The sequence below is a fragment of the Camellia sinensis genome, chromosome 14, assembly GCF_055761805.1.
Source record: "Camellia sinensis isolate YWXY chromosome 14, ASM5576180v1, whole genome shotgun sequence".
NCBI lineage: Eukaryota > Viridiplantae > Streptophyta > Magnoliopsida > Ericales > Theaceae > Camellia > Camellia sinensis.
In genome coordinates this window covers 66,881,977-66,899,217 of record NC_138974.1, presented here as the reverse complement: position 1 = coordinate 66,899,217, position 17,241 = coordinate 66,881,977, and the positions used below count along the sequence as shown (strand labels likewise).

The following is a 17,241-nucleotide window of genomic DNA, read 5'->3' as shown; positions in this document are numbered from 1 at the left end:
AGCAATCTGTAATGAAGCTTTAAACTTCAAGGAGGGAGATGTAATTTTCAAAAGGTGAGGGGAAAAACTGTAATAAATATAAAGCTCAGGGGGTGTCAATGTAATTTATCCTAAAAAAAATTGTAAACATAAACATATGAAATCAGTGATTCAGCCTTCATTTGGCAATGACTTTTTTAGTTGACTTTTTGACTTTTTTAGCCTGAGACTTTTTTATTCGTTTGGTATTCTTGATTGGTTTTTTTGACTTTTTAGCTTTGGAATGGTGTATTTTTTTTTTTTTTTTTATCCTTTAGTGATTTTTGACTTTTTGTGATTTTTTAACTTTTTTTTATTTTATCCTTGTGATTATTTAGCCCAACTCAAAAGCCAAACAACTCCTCAGTTGTGACATCGGCCCTGTTTAGTACAGCTTAATTTCAGCTTTCAGCTTAATTTAATCTATTTTGATGTGTTTGGTTTAGCTTAACAATACAGCTTATAACTTTTTGTAAGTTAGAAATCAGCTTATTCTTTGAGTGGGGCAGGAGAAACTTAATTTATAAGTCAGAAATCAGCTTATGTTCATAGTTATAAGCTATAAGTTGTTAAGATATAAGCTATAAACACTTTCTCACAGCTCTACCAAACAGGGCTATCATGTACTAACCTCACTGCTCTCACAGCGTAACAACAATAGAAACATCAGTGTGTTGTGTTTGGTTTGATTTTGAAATATAAATTTTCAAAAAAGATTTTAGAGAGAGAGAGTTTAGAAATTTTTTTGATTTGTTTAATTGTATATTTTGAAAATAGTTTTGAAATTTGGGATGATTTGATGTTTTATTGTAATTGGGTAGATGTGCGTGAGAGAAAAAATGATTGAGAATGAGAGAGGAGAGAGAAAAAGTAATTGATTGATGTGTAGGATTTCCAAAATCACTAAACTAAACAAAATTTCTAAACCAAACAAAATTTTAAAAAATTTTTTCTAAAATTTTTTTCTCAAAAACAAACCAAACAAGGCCATCGTCCCTGTTCTACTTCTCACAAGTAATTCCTCTAGGTTGCTTTCTACCGAATAACAACAATTTTTTATCTCAGACATTTTTCTTTTGTTTCATTTATGATGAGTGTTCGGACTAATTTATGCATACCTTAACCAATCTCAACACTGATACAAAGTGTTCCACGTGAATTAGACAAATCTCGAATATAACATGCAAACATGACTTCAAAGAACCGATTTATCTTAATAAGAATTGAACCTGCCACGCAAGAGCACACTTGGCCCAAGTTACACCACTAGGTCAGCCCTTGGGCTTTCTCTCAGACATTTTAACAAACCTTTAGAAGCAGATTATCAATTAACAACTTTCAAAGCCCTAGCTACAATCAATACGCAAAACCCATTTCAGTGACATCCATTGTCATCACAAATGACATCAAGGAAAACCCATTCTCACCAATTGTTCATATATTCAAATGTTGAAAAATCTTGAAAACATCTCACTTGATTCATTGAAAAAGCTACCTCCTTTTCCATTAACCCCTGTTGACATCAGTGAATTAAGTGTTCAAACCTCTCTTCGGAATGTATTTGACCTGGACTAGCTCGTTCTGGCCATGGTTTGTGGCTCTGGGTCTTGCAAATTTAATGCCTTTATTTGTTGCCTCCGCAAGCATTTGCGAGGCGAAGCTAATGTATTCGATCAACTTGCAATTGTTACTGCAGCGTTTTCTTGGCTAACTCTTGTTCCACTTGCCCATTTCAATGGCTACCATCGCCTTTTGTGTTCGTTTTAGCGTACCATTATTTCTTCTTCTTCAATGTGAGTGTCCAAAAGTGATTTATATGGCCATTGTATAGTTTGTTATGTTAATAGTTTTTTTTTTTTTTTTTTGTCTTCTAATATGTTTTGTGAGACAAAATGGTGTTTTAAAGTGCCAAAAAGGATCCTTTACGCATTTTATAACAATTATGCAATAAAAATTACATATGTTGATAGTGTTAAATACAAATATATAATAGATTTGAATTGCTTTATATGTTTGCTAAGTGCATATATGATAAATCTGAACTGAGCACGTATCTTTTACCATTATCCATATGTCAAGTGTTAGACATTATTACTTTAGAATGGACATTCTGTGTTTAAAAAAATAAAAAATAAAAAATAAAAAATAAAAAATAAAAATTTTAATTACAAACATGAATGACAAAAAATGGCTGCAAATATGTTGTTGTTTTTAAGGGTCAACTGCTGTACGCTATATCACAAACAAGATTTGAGATTGCATTGCATAACATGAGTACCATTATCTCATATTGGGTCATATTTTGCATTGGCCATACAGTCTGAACTTTAAAATGATAGAAAAGAAGAGTTGTGTTTGCTCATTCTAGTTGATACTTTGAAATGTTGTCCTTATAACCCTAAGATATCTTACCTCTGATTTGTCTCACTTGTTAACTTTTCTCCCTCATGTAGAGGTGTGAGACTCAAGTGGTAACATTCATGAAGAAGAAAAACTGAAGATTGTGATTTCATAGAGACTACACTAATACTATTCCTGCGGTGTTGGCTGTGCATACTATGCTTACACCATATCGGGCTGTGTGCTGGAAAAGCCTACACGACTGGGGTTGTTTTGTGTGCACTCTGTTTGAATTAACATTTCATAAGCTCTTAGGACCGGCTTTTAGCTTTTTATGGACATTTTTTCAATTAATATTCAATTTCTTTTTTATAGGCTTTGGGTGTGTGGGTTTTGGATTATTTATACCTAAAGTCAGAACAAACTTAGTAGAAAAGTCAAAATCCAAATAAAAAAGCTAATAAAAAGCTGATTCAAATAGGAATGGGTCCTTACGTTGCTTCATGTAGTGAGTTTTTAGTGTTATAACCTTGAATTCATTGTAAAGCCAAATTTTAGAATTTCGCTACAAAACAGAAGGTTTGACCTGATGCTTTTGTGAGCTTGATATTGATATCTTAGCTAGTATCTTGAAGTTGTGAAGTGCTTTTGGTTGGGGCTTATTTAGAGTGGTGATTAGGTTGCAAATCATGATTTTGTAATTTTTTTTCCTTTTTTTTTTCTTTTCTTTTCGCTCATCTCTTTTTAAATTTGATCAATGACTGCGAATTGAAAGGTAATTCACTGCATGTGTGTATCTTTGTTACGTTGTCTACTCATACTGGAATAAAAATTTATGTTTACACATATTTGTCCTCGACGACTCCATATCGTTGAAAACATTGCAAGTAGAATCATAGCATTGAAATCTATGATATATTACATCTTTTAAATGGATGCCATGGCCTCAATTCCTACCAAATAGGACTTGTCCACCTTAGAGAATTCACATTTCTTCACATAACAGGCACACACATGCAACTATTTGAATTGAGGCCACATATTTGTATAGGCTCATTGTATTGTGGATCAAAAGAAGTGAAATCTACAATGGAAGACTATATAACAGGCCGGGATTATTGGAAGGCCCAAAAAGGCCCCATGGTGCCTGCTGGTGACCACTTTAAGAGTTCAAGGTTAGAAAATTGTTCAAGACCCTTATATTTATGAAATCAATGGCCATGCCACGACCTGATCATTTTTAGGCCCAAAAAACATCGTTCTGGACACTTGTTTTTAGGCACTTTCTACCCTTTCAGTGTCATTTCTTATGTTGTTTAATTTCACTTTCATTCAAGGCTATTGTCAAGTTTGATGTTTTTCCAATTTAGTGTAGTTTTCAATTTCCTAATACTTCTCTTCTTTTGTCAATAGTAGGTTTTGAGGGATTTCCTATAGAATCATGGATTGTAATGGTTGGAGACTGTTTGTGATTGTGTTCTTGGTGTCCTTTGTGTGAGAATCAACAGGAACCAAAGAAAGCTATTCCTGGTCCACATGTCGTTCTCTTCTTTCTACTTTCCCCTCTGCTTCTTCTCTCCTGTCAGTCACACATTTTATACTTCTTTTCTATAATTTTTACATGAGAAAGTCGTAAATCTTATGATACCAACAATCATGAGCCTGGCTTGTTTATTATGTGCTCAAGACGGGACTTCAAGACTATTGGGACAGGCTGAATATCTTCTATAAGAAATCAGAGGAAGACACGATGAATTTTTTTACTCCATGAAATCTCAAACAAAAAATACGCTCTATTCCTTGTTTTTAATCGACTGATCACAACTACTGCCTACATTCCACAAAATTGTGGACCAACAAGAGACATGCGATCCCATAGAAAGACATTACAAGCCTTTGTGGCAAAATTATTTTTTGAATTTTATTGTGCATAATCATAATTCTCTGTGCATGTATTGGCTCTACCTGGACAGAAATATCAGGTTTGGTATAGTTTTTTGTGTGTTCTTTTATTTAATTTTAATTCCAGTTGAATGGACTACTAGATTATGTGATTTTGACAGGCATCGTTTGTTCTTTACTTTTCAAAAGAATTTCATTCGTTTGGATGGAATGGAAAAGAAATACAATACAATGAAATTGATCTTATCCTTTGTCGAGCAATTTGGATTAAGATGTTGTTGAGTATAATTGAAGAAGTTTGATCTTTTTTAATATGGATTGTCACTCACAATTTTCGTTTTGTTTTGTTTTATTTTATCTTTTTTCTTCTCTTGTCTTTTCCAGTTCAATTCATGGCTCAAGAATGATAGGTACTTCACTACATGCATGTATCTTCAATGGCTTCATTTTACATATTGGAGCAATTTATGATTTTTTTGTGTGTACGTGCATGATATGCCCTCCACATCATTGAAAGCGTTGCAAGTAGATGTCACAACGTCAATATCTGCCAAATTGTGCATCAGTACGTGAATGTGATGGCCTCTGTGTCTACTAGTATGGATTTCTCTTCATCTAAGGATATGCTTCTTTTAATTTTGTTATGGATGAAGGAATTGAAATTGTCTTGCTTTAATAGGAACACGTACGCAAATATTTCAGTGGAGGACAAATATCTGTGTAGACCTGTTAGACTAGTGCCCCTCATCTTCAAAGTGAGTTTGCTTCATTCATAAGGTCAGTAATTGTAATATAGATTATGGATTGTTTGAATTTAGAATGAGGTGAACCGTTAAATAAACTTCTCAAATGCTTTGCATAAAAATGATCAAAATTCTTCAGAATCAGTGATGTTCAGGTAGTGTTTGGACCTTGAATTTGTATTCACACACAGCATCAAGGTTTTCTTCCTTTGTGAGAAGGGCACGTGACGTGCAAAAGTGACCATTTGAAACATCTTTTGATAGTGGCTTGTGTTGCTTAGAAAACTTCTCTATCTCTTTCCATGCAGTCACACATTTCATATTTTATTTCTCCAATTACTGTGTTCAGAAATGCTCCTCATTTCTGCTTCATTACTTTTGCTTTCAAACTAATCCCCAAGTTGACAATTGATTCCAAAATTTCCAACTTATCATTGGATGCATATATTTTGTGGACAAGCTCAGGACCCAACAACCAGTCCTGATTGGTTTTGAAATTTATTGAGAGTGGCAAATGATTGGTGAATTTGATCCCCTTCTCTCTGAGGACATAGACGCATTCTTGAATCTCGTATATCTTGTGTTCTGTGTGCTTGATTGTTTTTCTTTACTATTTTTTGTGATTGGAATCAGTCAATTATGCACTACAGTATTTTCATTCGTTTAATCAGGGAATCTTTTTGAATTTGAATTTGTGAATCTATTGTGTCTTATGCAAAGCGTTATCCTATGTCCATAACCACTTGGTTCTGACCCTACTAAATTGTGCAGCGACATTAACTAACGTGGCATTCTAGTGTGCACCACCCAATCGTGCCACGTGTAGACACTATCCAAATTTCTTCGAACGTTAACAGTACCTGGCCTCAATAGGTTAGCTTTCACTAACGAACCATTTAAGTAGATTTCATCCACATATCAAACCACACATATTTGATCCTCAAAAACATTGAACTTGGTTGTGTTTTCATTTTTTACTTTCTGTTTTTAAAAAAACACAGAAAACATGTTTGTTGTATTTATTTTTATAAACAAATCACTTTTTAGGAAATATCAAATAGTTATTTTCGAATTTTAGAGAACTGCTTTTGCACAAAAATGAAAACGACAACACAATAAAAAATGGCCATTAAAATCATTGGCTATGAGTCTGATTCATTTCATGATAAAAAGTTGTTGGCTTTTTTGTTATCTTTCCTAATCCGCGCAAAACACTAAAACATTTACATGCCATCACCTAAACATAAACACATTAATAACAAAGCGTGATTAATAAAACAAAGTTGCTTTACATGTGCATAGTATAAGCACAGACAGATCACAGGGACACACCCTCCATACCTTAAAAACAAACTATAAAAGCTTGCACTGCGTACATAAGGCAGGGGGCATTCTGTTCAATAAATTTGACAAATCAAAAATGAAAAAAACATTGATCTCAAATTGGGTGCATGCTTTTGCACTTCCCCTCTTCCCCCCCAAAAACCAAACGTTTCGATTGGTTTTGATGGATGTTTAGATCATGAACTTGGTAGGATGGATGATCACCTCTTGACCCTTTGATATACCCTTACGGGCAAGCCTCCTTTAGGTACAGGGAAAGGGCCGTACTGTACGCCATCTTCGTCTCCGATGACTTCCCATCTGTGAAGCCAACACACCAGAATGTTGAAATCAAGTTTCAGTAACATTTTACATGGAGCATTCATACATTAGTCAAAACACACATTTTTACACTTTACACATTAGCATGACTCATGCATGAATCTTACAATTTAAGCCAATAATTGTCAATTTAGAGTACCTGAACGTCCTCTCTAGTTATTGGTATAGTGGGCCTCATTTGGTAACAGTTTCGTCTCTTGTTTTCTGTTTTCATTTTCATTTTGGAAATTGAAAACAAAAACTTGTTTCGTATGTTATTTTTGTTTTTTAGAAAGTAAAATTGATTCCAAAATTTTCTAGAATTTTGAAAATAAAAAAAGTGATTTTCAGTTGTTTTCAAACAAATTTTCATTCTCTCCTCCCTCTCCCATCACTTTTGGCCATTGCCCACCACCAATCTCCAACTGACTAGCCGCCAGCTCTAGCCGAGCAGCCGCCTCCGGCGACCTCCAGCCACTTTACAACAAACGGTTTGCAAGATCCAATGAGCTCTGATCACCTTTTGGTGACTAGCCCTTCACTACCTGTGACCTCTAGCCACCTTCCGGTGGCACTTAGGCTGCCTTGGGACACTCGGACCACCAACTCGATAGCAACTCACTAAACATGTTTCTTTATTTTTGTTGTCATTTGTTTACAAAATATTTTTATACACCAAATAAGTTGACAGCTGAAATGTACGTATGTATGAAATCGACCCCAAGTCAGCTCTCTCTCTCTCTCTCTCTCTCTCTCTCTCTCTCTCTTGTTTCTTGTCCATTTCGATATGTCCTTTTATGTTTTACTTAAATAATAGGAAAATGATATAACGTCTGCATTCATCATAGATTTCTTCAAAAGAAAAACATTTTGTGTAGCTAAAGAAAAGATGAAACAAGTGGTGAATATTTTTAGCAGAGCATTGCTATGTGGTACTACTTGTGTTGTTGTGGCCTAAAATGTGCAGAACAAAGTTGTGGTGTTTAACATAGCCTGTTTTCTTTTGTTCCAGCCCTCTTCACTAATCTTATAATTCTTGTTTCTGTTTTTTGACAGCAGGCAATCTGACCGTCTGATGCCCCGTGATCAAGAGAATACTGCATGGTTGGCAAAATGTGTCGCGACATCGGATGGTTAGTGTTAGAAGACAGTATCCCTTGGGGGGAGGGGGGGACCTTGTGATAGATATTGAAGCTGAGGAGGTTAGACTCTTAGTGTGAAGCGTGATATTTTTTGAAGCCCAGTAGTTATTGATCAAGTACTTACTATCTACCTTACAAGTTGTGTACCCTACCGCTCACCTTGTCCGTTTGTCACATGAATTTATGGGGCTATATAGGTTGGTTCTTTAAGTAATTTTTTGTTTTGTTTTTTTTTTAGTGCCTTTCTAATGTGATTGAAAAATTATAAATAAATAAATAAAAAAGCTGCTTTTTGTGAGTGAAAGATTTGATATAACATTTAACTTTTTAAACTATTGATAAATGACTAGTCCGCAAGTTGAAATAAGATTTTTTTTGATTAAAATAGTCACAAAAAGATAAAATAATTTTTTATTTTAATAAGACAAAATGTCATATCGCAATTATAATCATTTTATTTTTTTTCTCACAAAAGTTAAAAAAGCTAAAAAACCTATCTTAAACGACACTTTTTAGTTCTAAGTTAAAATAATTAAAAAAATTAAAAAGTCAAAAAGTCAACACACATCTCAAACGAAGTGACACACATCTCAAACGTAGTGAATTGATTAACAGAAGTTGACTTCTTTTTGTATATTGACTAAAACATGAAATTTTTGGTTTGTTGTAATATTTGTTCGTTTCATGTTTGAATTTCTCGGTGTAAATGTTGGAATATGATTCAAAGAACTCATTCTGATTTTCATGTAGAATTTAGCTGATGTGATATTTGATCATTGGTGGATTATAAACAAGGAATTTATTGATAAACTTGATTGAATTTAATATTTTCTTTACTTTTAGATATTAGAAAGAAAACAGAGTGTTGGTTTTTGAAATATAAATCAAAATGTATACATAAATATATGTATTGGTTTTTGAAATATAAATCAAAATGTATACATAAATATATGTAGTAATATTATACCAAAATAATTTTCATATACAACATAATGTGACAAATTAAATGGTATTCAAAATTTAGTACATAAATTTAATCATTATAGTATTATTAATTTAAAATTTCACTGTTTTAGCATTCTAGATGGTTCTTCATATATGTATATATATATATAAAAGGGTAAATTATAAATACATTCCCTGAGGTTTGCTTAAAATATAGATGGCTCTCTGTGGTTTGAAAAATTACAAATATCCTCTTATTAGAATTTTTTATTTAACAGAATTAATTAAAAAAATAAAATTCATAATTGCTCTCCTATGTAATAATAAAATTATCTAAATTATTAATTGAAACATATTTTAATATCATTAAAAACTGTTAATTGACTTGATGATTTATTAATAAAAGGAGCGATTTGTTATGAAATTAGAAATCTCAAAGGGTGGAATGTAATATTCAAAACTACGAGAGATGATTCATATTTTTATCAAACCTTTAAGGGTATATTTGTAATTTATCCTATATAAAATAAATAAATCAGTTTTTGGATCATTATAAATATGTGATGCATATCGGAAATTATAGCTATTTTTAGATAGTCAAGACAAGCACGAAAGGAAACTCTTTCAAAAGAGTAAAGAAAAAATAGTGTTTTCTATGCATGAAATGGTGCACGCATGCCACGTGTGTGAAGATGTGGGGAGTTTTGTTTTGTTGACTATTATGAACTATTTTTGGTGTTTCGCATTTTCCTCCTCTCTTCTTCTCTATGGAGAAAAAAAGGGATAAATCTGATCGAGTCATTCTCTTTGTTCATTGTGGACCCCTATGGACCACTTCCAATGCCTGCGGAACACAGGATCTTTCCTAGAATACAAAAATAAAACCTCATATATATATACATATTTTACAATATAATAGGAAAGAAATAAAAAAAAAATTAACAATACATTGTACCAAATAAGACTCAAAATGAATACAAATGTGGGTTGATGAAAGGGTTAACAATATTCAATTAACTTAATTTTTTATAGACATGTTTTACTTAATGTATTATAAAATATGAACAGTTCAATTTATCAAAATAAGCTCTAAAATGAGTTTATTTCACTATATAATAGAGACTATTGTGACCTCTATATAATAGTCACCCGACACCCTTCTTAATGATATATCATGAACTTTTCAAAAATTATATATTGAAAAACAAAACAACACTCATGGGTAAAATTTTAAAATCACTAGTGGTGAAAAAGAAATAGATGTCAAATCAATTGTATCAGTTATGAACCAATTGTATTGACTATGAAGCAATAAACACCAATTTTTATTCTCACTATATAAGGATCTATGATTGTCAATATTTGAAAAACCAGCATATAAATATAATAACACAATATATATATATATATATAGAGAGAGAGAGAGAGAGAGAGAGAGAGCGAGAGGGGGAGGAGGGGACCTGTAAGAAGTGGTGAGGTGGTGGAGGAGGAGGAGCATTTCAAGCTTAGCCAGCTCACTGCCTGGACAAGAGTGCACCCCATTCCCAAATGGCATGTACGTGTTTGGTCTCGGTGGCACCTGCACCATCACACACAACAAACATACAATCTCATCTCATCACATCATCTCTCTCTTTCAATCTCATCCAATCCACCTTCAAATAAAAAAAAAAACAATACTTGTATTGACACTCTCTCCCTCTTTCTCTTTCTCTCTGTTACTACCCTACAAAAACCAGCTCACGAGATCTGAAACTCCAAAGATTTCATATGATCTCAACGTCTAAAATACACAAGATACATTCATAATACAAATTTGAAAAGGACTGTACCAAACATATAATATAAATCTACAACCCATTCATGATATAAACCTTACATTTATGCCAAAACAAGATAGAATAAACACACTAGTACTAGTACAAAGACCCACTTCATAAATCGTGGTCTCAGTGTCTGTGTCACAGAACTTGGAAAAATACACGTGTTTCATTTTAATTTTTGGATTTAATTTTTTAAAAATTTAGTTTTTTATTTTTAGTGAATATTTTTAAAATTTTAAATAATTTTTTTACTTATATCTTAAAAGTAAAATATTTGTAAAAAAATATTTTAAAAAATTAATAAATATACAATAATACAAAAAATATATTCAATTCTCGCAATTTTTTTTATGGGCAAATTACATATACCTCTCTCGAGGTTTAGTTAAATTACAGATACCCCTGAGGTTTTAGAAATTATAAATACTCCTTTGAGGTTTATATTTTCATAACAAATTGTCCTATGAGGTTTATATTTTCATAACAATTTGCCCCCTAATTTTTTATGCAAATAGTACCTTCAGGGGTATCTGTAATTTCTCAAACCTCAGGGGGGTATCTGTAATTTTGCTAAACCTCAAGGGGTATATGTAATTTACCCTTTTTTTATTATATATTTTTGGTATTTAGGGAATTTTCTAAAGATTTTTTTCACAAATATTATACTTTTTAAGCGTATTTATGTTAAGTGTATTTAAAAATTAAAAAAATTACTTTGAATATTAAAAAAAAATTAGTAAAAAAAAAATATCAAAATATTTCAATTTTTTGAAAAGTGAATCCTAAACATCCAATCCAAACCAAACAAGCTGATTTTTTTTTTTAATTTGGTGGAGATGGAGGAGTTAATTACCTCAAATCTTGAAGGGTCGAATCTTTGGGGATGAGGAAAGAAATCTTCAGAATGATGAATGGTTCTGAAGAGAGGAAGAACCTTCCAACCTCTTGGGATTAAATAGCCTTCAAATTCTATGTCCTCAACTGCTTCCCTGAATGTGAATGATAATATACTTGCTGTTCTTAGAGTCTCTTGTATCACCTGTCATCAGATCAGATCCATACACACTTTCATTTCAAATTATGGGGGAAAAAATCTATGTATATTCACGTAATAATTAATAAAAATGTTGGGTTAACACCACACCTAGTAGGAGTTTGGCAATTACATTTTTAGTTATTTTTGGTTGACATGTGAATTTTTATTAAAAAATTTAAAAATTTCACTTTTAGATACTTAGATAAGAGGATCTTAAAAATTAAAGAAGATGTGACCAATTTTATTATTATTATTATTATTGTTATTATTATTATTTTAAGTTGATTCTTTTGTTTTTATCTTTAGTTGAATTTTAATTATTTTTTAGATCCTTTTAAATTAGAAGTACTCGAAAACTAAAATGTTGTGACACAAATTTTTTAAAAATATTTCACTAAAATCCAAGTTTTTTTTTTTATAAAAAAAATAACATTTTTAACTGTTGCCAAATAAATAGAATTAGTTTCAACTACACAGTGTACTTTTTTTAATCTTGTGTTTGATTTCTACACCAACAACATTTTTACAGAATTAAACCAAAAATAAAATAAAATATGAGCACAACAATATTCACCTACAATAAAAATAATGAGACCGGCCAATGAGGATATCCATGATGATTTCCTCTTTAAATAGTCATTGTATCAAAGAAATACATGTAAATATTTTGAAGGGTAAAATTATATAAATTAAATTTTTATAAATATATATATACATATATGTAAGGTTACTGTTTTTCATTTGAAGTAAAAAAGGTACTTATTATTGTAGTTTAAAATTATAAAAATGTCACGTTATTAAATATCAATTTTATGCATAAAAATCTTAAATTATTTAATTTTGAAGGATGATTACCCGGGTAGTCAAAGGCATGCTACGAGTATCATCCCACGTAAGTCCACGGTCGGCTTCGATTATTCTGCGTCGAATTTCGTCTTGTTCCTTCTGCAACAATTTATGGCTAACACTTTTACGCAAACTAAAAAATAAATAAAAATTCCATATTTACTCTAGGGAATATAATAAATAGCATCAATTTCACACATTTTAGAATTAGAATGAAACAAATGGGGATTAGTATGAAAGAGACTTTAAGGCCAAGTTTGGCAACTTGCAAAAAAGTTAAAAAATTATTACTATTCATCAAAAGTAAAAAATTACGGCTGCACAATTCCCAATTCTAATTTTTCCTTACACACTAATTTATTTAATTTTTTAATACACATTTTTCTATAAAAAGTTAAAAAGTTAACCCAAACATCTATATTTTTTTCCTCAATTTTTTAGTCCAAAAAGACAAAAAGTACACTTATTTAGGACACCCCAAACAACCCCTAAATTAGTTAAAAAGTCAAAAAAATCATTATGTATTCATTTAGAAAGTGACCTTTTAGTGATTTTTTTGACTTTTTCATTAAAATATAAAGTAAAAAAATAAATAAAAATGAAGTATTTTTTTTTAAAAAATAGAGAGACTGAAAAGAATTTTTGATTTTTTTAAATCGTATTTTGACTTTTTTAATGATTTTTTAATTTTTTAATTAAAATTTTTTCTTCCCAAATGCAAACCTAGAAAAGCTAAAAGGCCAAAAAATCATACCAAAAAAATTCAAAAGTCAATTCCCATTCTTCAATTTTTTTACACTTTTTTTTTTATATATTTTTTTAGTAAAAAGTTAATTTTTTTTTTTTTCCAAATACTTAATTTTTTTATCTCAAATTTCAACTACAAACCACTAAAGCTCTACATTTATTCTAGAGAAGTACCAATAGTGCTGTCAATACCGTATTATGTGTCCTGTGTCATGTGTTCTTTAAAAAAATTTCGCACTTTTATACTTACAATGTTAAAAAAGGAATAATCTTTAGTCTAGAAGCACCAATACAATGCTAACAATACCGTATTATGTGTGATTTAAAAAAATTTGTATTTTTATACTTACTAAAATATTAAAAAAGGAATAATCTCAGCCAAGAAAATAAATAAATATCACAGTAAATACATGTGATAGAATAAAGTTCTAGAAACAACAGACAATTAATTCTTTGAAACATCATAACAAATTCATCATTAAGGCCTCCTTTGGACAACATGTTTTAGTCAAAAAAAAAAAAATAATAATAATAAAATAAAAAATTATTATAAATTATCACATCATTCTCTTTATTTTTCTAAATATCTTTTGGTAAAAAGTTAAAAAATTACTAAAATAATCCATACCAAACGATGCCTAAGGCCTCGTTTGGAAATTTGTCTTTTTAGCCTAAAAGTCAAAAAATTACTAAAAAAATCAAAAAATCAATAACTTATATAAAAAAGTCAAAGATTTCATTTTTTCTTTACTTTTTACACATCTTTTCGTAAAAAAATTAAAAAGTTATCCCAAATACTAAATGAGGCCTAAATATATATATAATAAATTAACATAACAAAAATGAAGGATTAAAGTGATTACTGCAACAGAATCCAAGAGGTCCCTATTGTCATGCAAGTACTTGAGAACCCATGTTAGAACACTAGCAGTGGTATCATGAGCAGCAAATATAACTCCAATAATATTATCAGCAATTTGAGCGTCAGTTAGATGATTAAGCTTCTTCCGGTCTTCTTCTGATCCCAGTAATATCCCCAACAGTCCTCCAGTTTCTCTCCCACTTTCTCTTTTCTTTTGTATCAATTTTCTCAGATTCTCATTCAGAAGCTTCCTTGCCTGTGAAAATCAAAATCAAAGAAAAAAAAAACCCATTTAGAAAATATTTCAATAAACCGACATATACTATGTTGTATTCTACTTATACGTATATCACCTTATTATCGTGCTATGTAAGTATTTGAAGACAAAAGATTACTGATATTTGTTCAAAGCAATGTGGGGCTTAAAGTACCTAGCTGAATGAACACAAAACAAATTATGATGAGGTTGTGATATTTCCTGAAATACAGACTCCTCCTAATCCTTATAGTTGAAAAAAAAGGGGTGTTTTTTTCACTACTGTGGTTGTGTAAATCAGTAATAGAATTGTGTGAAACTGAAAAATTGAAACTGTTTTGTAAGTTGTACTCATGTGATTGAAAAGGATTGTACTAAAGCCATTAGTGTGCAGAATGAACACTGGTGTGATCTGCCTTAGAAGATGTGTGGATCCACTTTAATTTCTACTCCGCCCGTTTGAAACAGATTATTTTAGTAATTTTTTGAATTTTTAATTAAAATATAAGATAAAAAAAATTAGTATATTACGATGAGTTTTTAATTTTTTACGAAAATATGTCCAGAAAAGTAGTGAAAAAAAGAATCTATGACTTTTTAGTATAAATTGTTAACTTTTCAATTTTTTTTTAGTGAGTTTTTAACTTTTAACCTAAAAAGTAATGTTATTAAACGAGACCTAATCACTAAAAGCATGTTAAATCTTTTTTTTTTATTTTAAATTTAAAATTTTAACACGTATACACCTTCATTGCTTTGTGAAAGGGAGTTCCCGGGAGATTTAAAGGCATGGAATTGTATCCCTTCTCCAAGGCATGATACAAGTTTTTGATTCCTTCCATCTCCAAGTCTCGGCTGTTGCCGAAGGCTGAAATCATTGCCACATCAAAAGCATACTATAACACACCCAAAAAAACAAAAAACAAAAACAACCCTTATTAGTATTCTTGATTTTGAATCCAATTCAATTCAAGTTTATGAAACAAATAGCTTTTACCTACCCTCTTCATCTCCTGTAAAGTGTTGACAGTTGTTTTATGTTCCCAAGTTGGAAGAAAATCAAGAACAATTTTCTCAATCACCGAGACCGATCCTTTGATTGCAGAGGGAAGAAAAGCGGCCTGAACCAACTTCTTGAGCCTTGAATGGTAAGCCCCTTGATGAAAAAACAGAGCCTCTGGTCCTATCATTTTCTCTTTACTTGGTGGATATGTTGGTTTAAACAAATGAGCTTGGCTCACTAGAACAAGCTTGGCAGCTTCAGGGCTTGAAATCATCACACAAGGACATCCCAATATGTGGGTCTTGAATATATCTCCATATCTACAGCACATAACCATAATTCAAAAACTGAAAAAAAAAAAAGAAAAAAAAAAAAGAGAGGTATATTCGGGTCTTGAGATATAATTGTTTACCTTTTTTGTCTGTTGGAAAAGAAGGAATTTGGGTTTTCAGTGTAGAGCTTGAGGGTCTCTCCTATGTAAGGCCAACCCATTGAGCCTGGTGGCAAACGCTTGTCTTTGGGGTGGCGCCACCGGAGGAAGAAGAAGAAGAGGAACAAGAAACAGAATATAGAAACAAAAAGAAGAGAAGATGAGGGGGCATAGGATGGTGTGAAGAGAGACTGCATGGTGATGGTGGTGGTAGAGACTTGGCTAGAAAGAGGTGGTAATAGAGAGTTTGATAAAGTTGGAGTTTTAATGGGAATGAACGTTAATGGTGAGTCATTGGGGGCATTTATATAGGGGAGATGGGTTGGTGCACCGGTGGAGTTTTTTTTTTTTTTTTTTTTAAGTAATGGTAGGAATATTAAATTTTTTATTAGGTCTTGTTTAGAAATATGTTATTTTAATAATTTTTTAATTTTTTTTTGTTAAAATATAAGGGAAAAAAATTAGTATATTTGGAATAATTTTTTAGTTTTTTACGAAAAGACATGTAAAAAATAGAAAAAAAAGAAAATATTTGACTTTTTAATATAGATTATAGATTTTTTTAATGTTTTTGACTTTTAGGCTAAAACAGACAATTCTCAAACGAGACCTAAATAATCAAACATCCATATGAGATATTTAATCATTTATTTAATAGAAAATTTGAGATCTATAACAAATTTTTTTTTTTTTTTTTTTTTTAATATATTTTTTTAACCAGACCAGTGGAGGTTGGGGGCATCATTTCGTAGCACCTCACAAAAATATCGTAAATAAATAAATAAAATTGAAAGATAGGATGGTCCTTTTGTTGGCCAACCCCCCATCAGAAAATCTCCACGTGTTCAGAAATTTACCACAAATAAACATGTAAAGTTGAGATTTAGATCCTTGTTTGCGAAATGTTGGTTTTAATAAAAAAAAATTAAAATTATTTAAAAAGTCAAAAAGTAAAGAAAAAAAATTCAATTTATATAAATTTTTTTAAAAAATATTCCTTATTCTACTTTTTATAAGTTTTTTTTCTATAAAAAGTTAAAAAATTATATTTTCAAATATATATATTTTTCTTTTCACATTTTAACTGAAAAATCATTAAAAAGACACTTTCCAAATGGGCTCTTAGCTAGTGTATATTGTGGATCTATAGTTAGAGGATTCCCATCGGTTTAAATTTTGAATTGAAGAGCGCTCTTTGGCCCTGCTTTGTGGGAGGCTCACCACAAATATTATTTTGATGATTCGAACTGTACATTTTGTTAGAAATTTCATATATTTGATTTTGTTGAATCATCAAAACTGAACAAGTGGTAAACCCCAATGGCCCAAACAACGCTTTCCAATCTAAATTTTGAATTGAAAAGAATCGATCTCCTTAAAATAAATCTAAATAACATGCTAATTTTTCTCAATAATTTTTTTTTAAGCATGTAGTATTACTTTTTAACAATACCCTACGTACACATTCATTGTTCACGGAATAATAGACTCTCTCTGGAAAGTA

The 17,241-nt window shown here is 31.0% G+C and overlaps 1 protein-coding gene across 1 annotated transcript; it reads right to left on the bottom strand.

Moving 5' to 3' along the window:
- Positions 1 to 6,255: 6,255 nt before the first annotated feature.
- On the bottom strand, positions 6,256 to 16,020 carry CYP707A2 (cytochrome P450, family 707, subfamily A, polypeptide 2). The gene is made up of 8 exons (XM_028236279.2): positions 15,720 to 16,020; positions 15,306 to 15,627; positions 15,051 to 15,200; positions 14,050 to 14,304; positions 12,449 to 12,538; positions 11,411 to 11,596; positions 10,195 to 10,313; positions 6,256 to 6,647 (listed from the first exon to the last, which is right to left on the bottom strand). Exons 1-8 carry the CDS (start codon positions 15,932 to 15,934, stop codon positions 6,548 to 6,550), a joined length of 1,437 nt encoding a protein of 478 aa, XP_028092080.2. The 5' UTR covers positions 15,935 to 16,020; the 3' UTR covers positions 6,256 to 6,547.
- Between the last annotated feature and the right edge of the window lie 1,221 nt (positions 16,021 to 17,241).

Coding starts and splice junctions, on each gene's coding strand:
- CYP707A2 (XM_028236279.2), bottom strand. CDS start 15,934: ATGCAGTCTCTCTTCACACCATCCTATGCCCCCTCATCTTCTCTTCTT. Junction 15,628..15,719: donor TTTTCCAACAGACAAAAAAG/GTAAACAATTAT, acceptor TATGTGCTGTAG/ATATGGAGATATATTCAAGA. Junction 14,305..15,050: donor CCTTTCACAAAGCAATGAAG/GTGTATACGTGT, acceptor TGATTTTCACAG/GCAAGGAAGCTTCTGAATGA.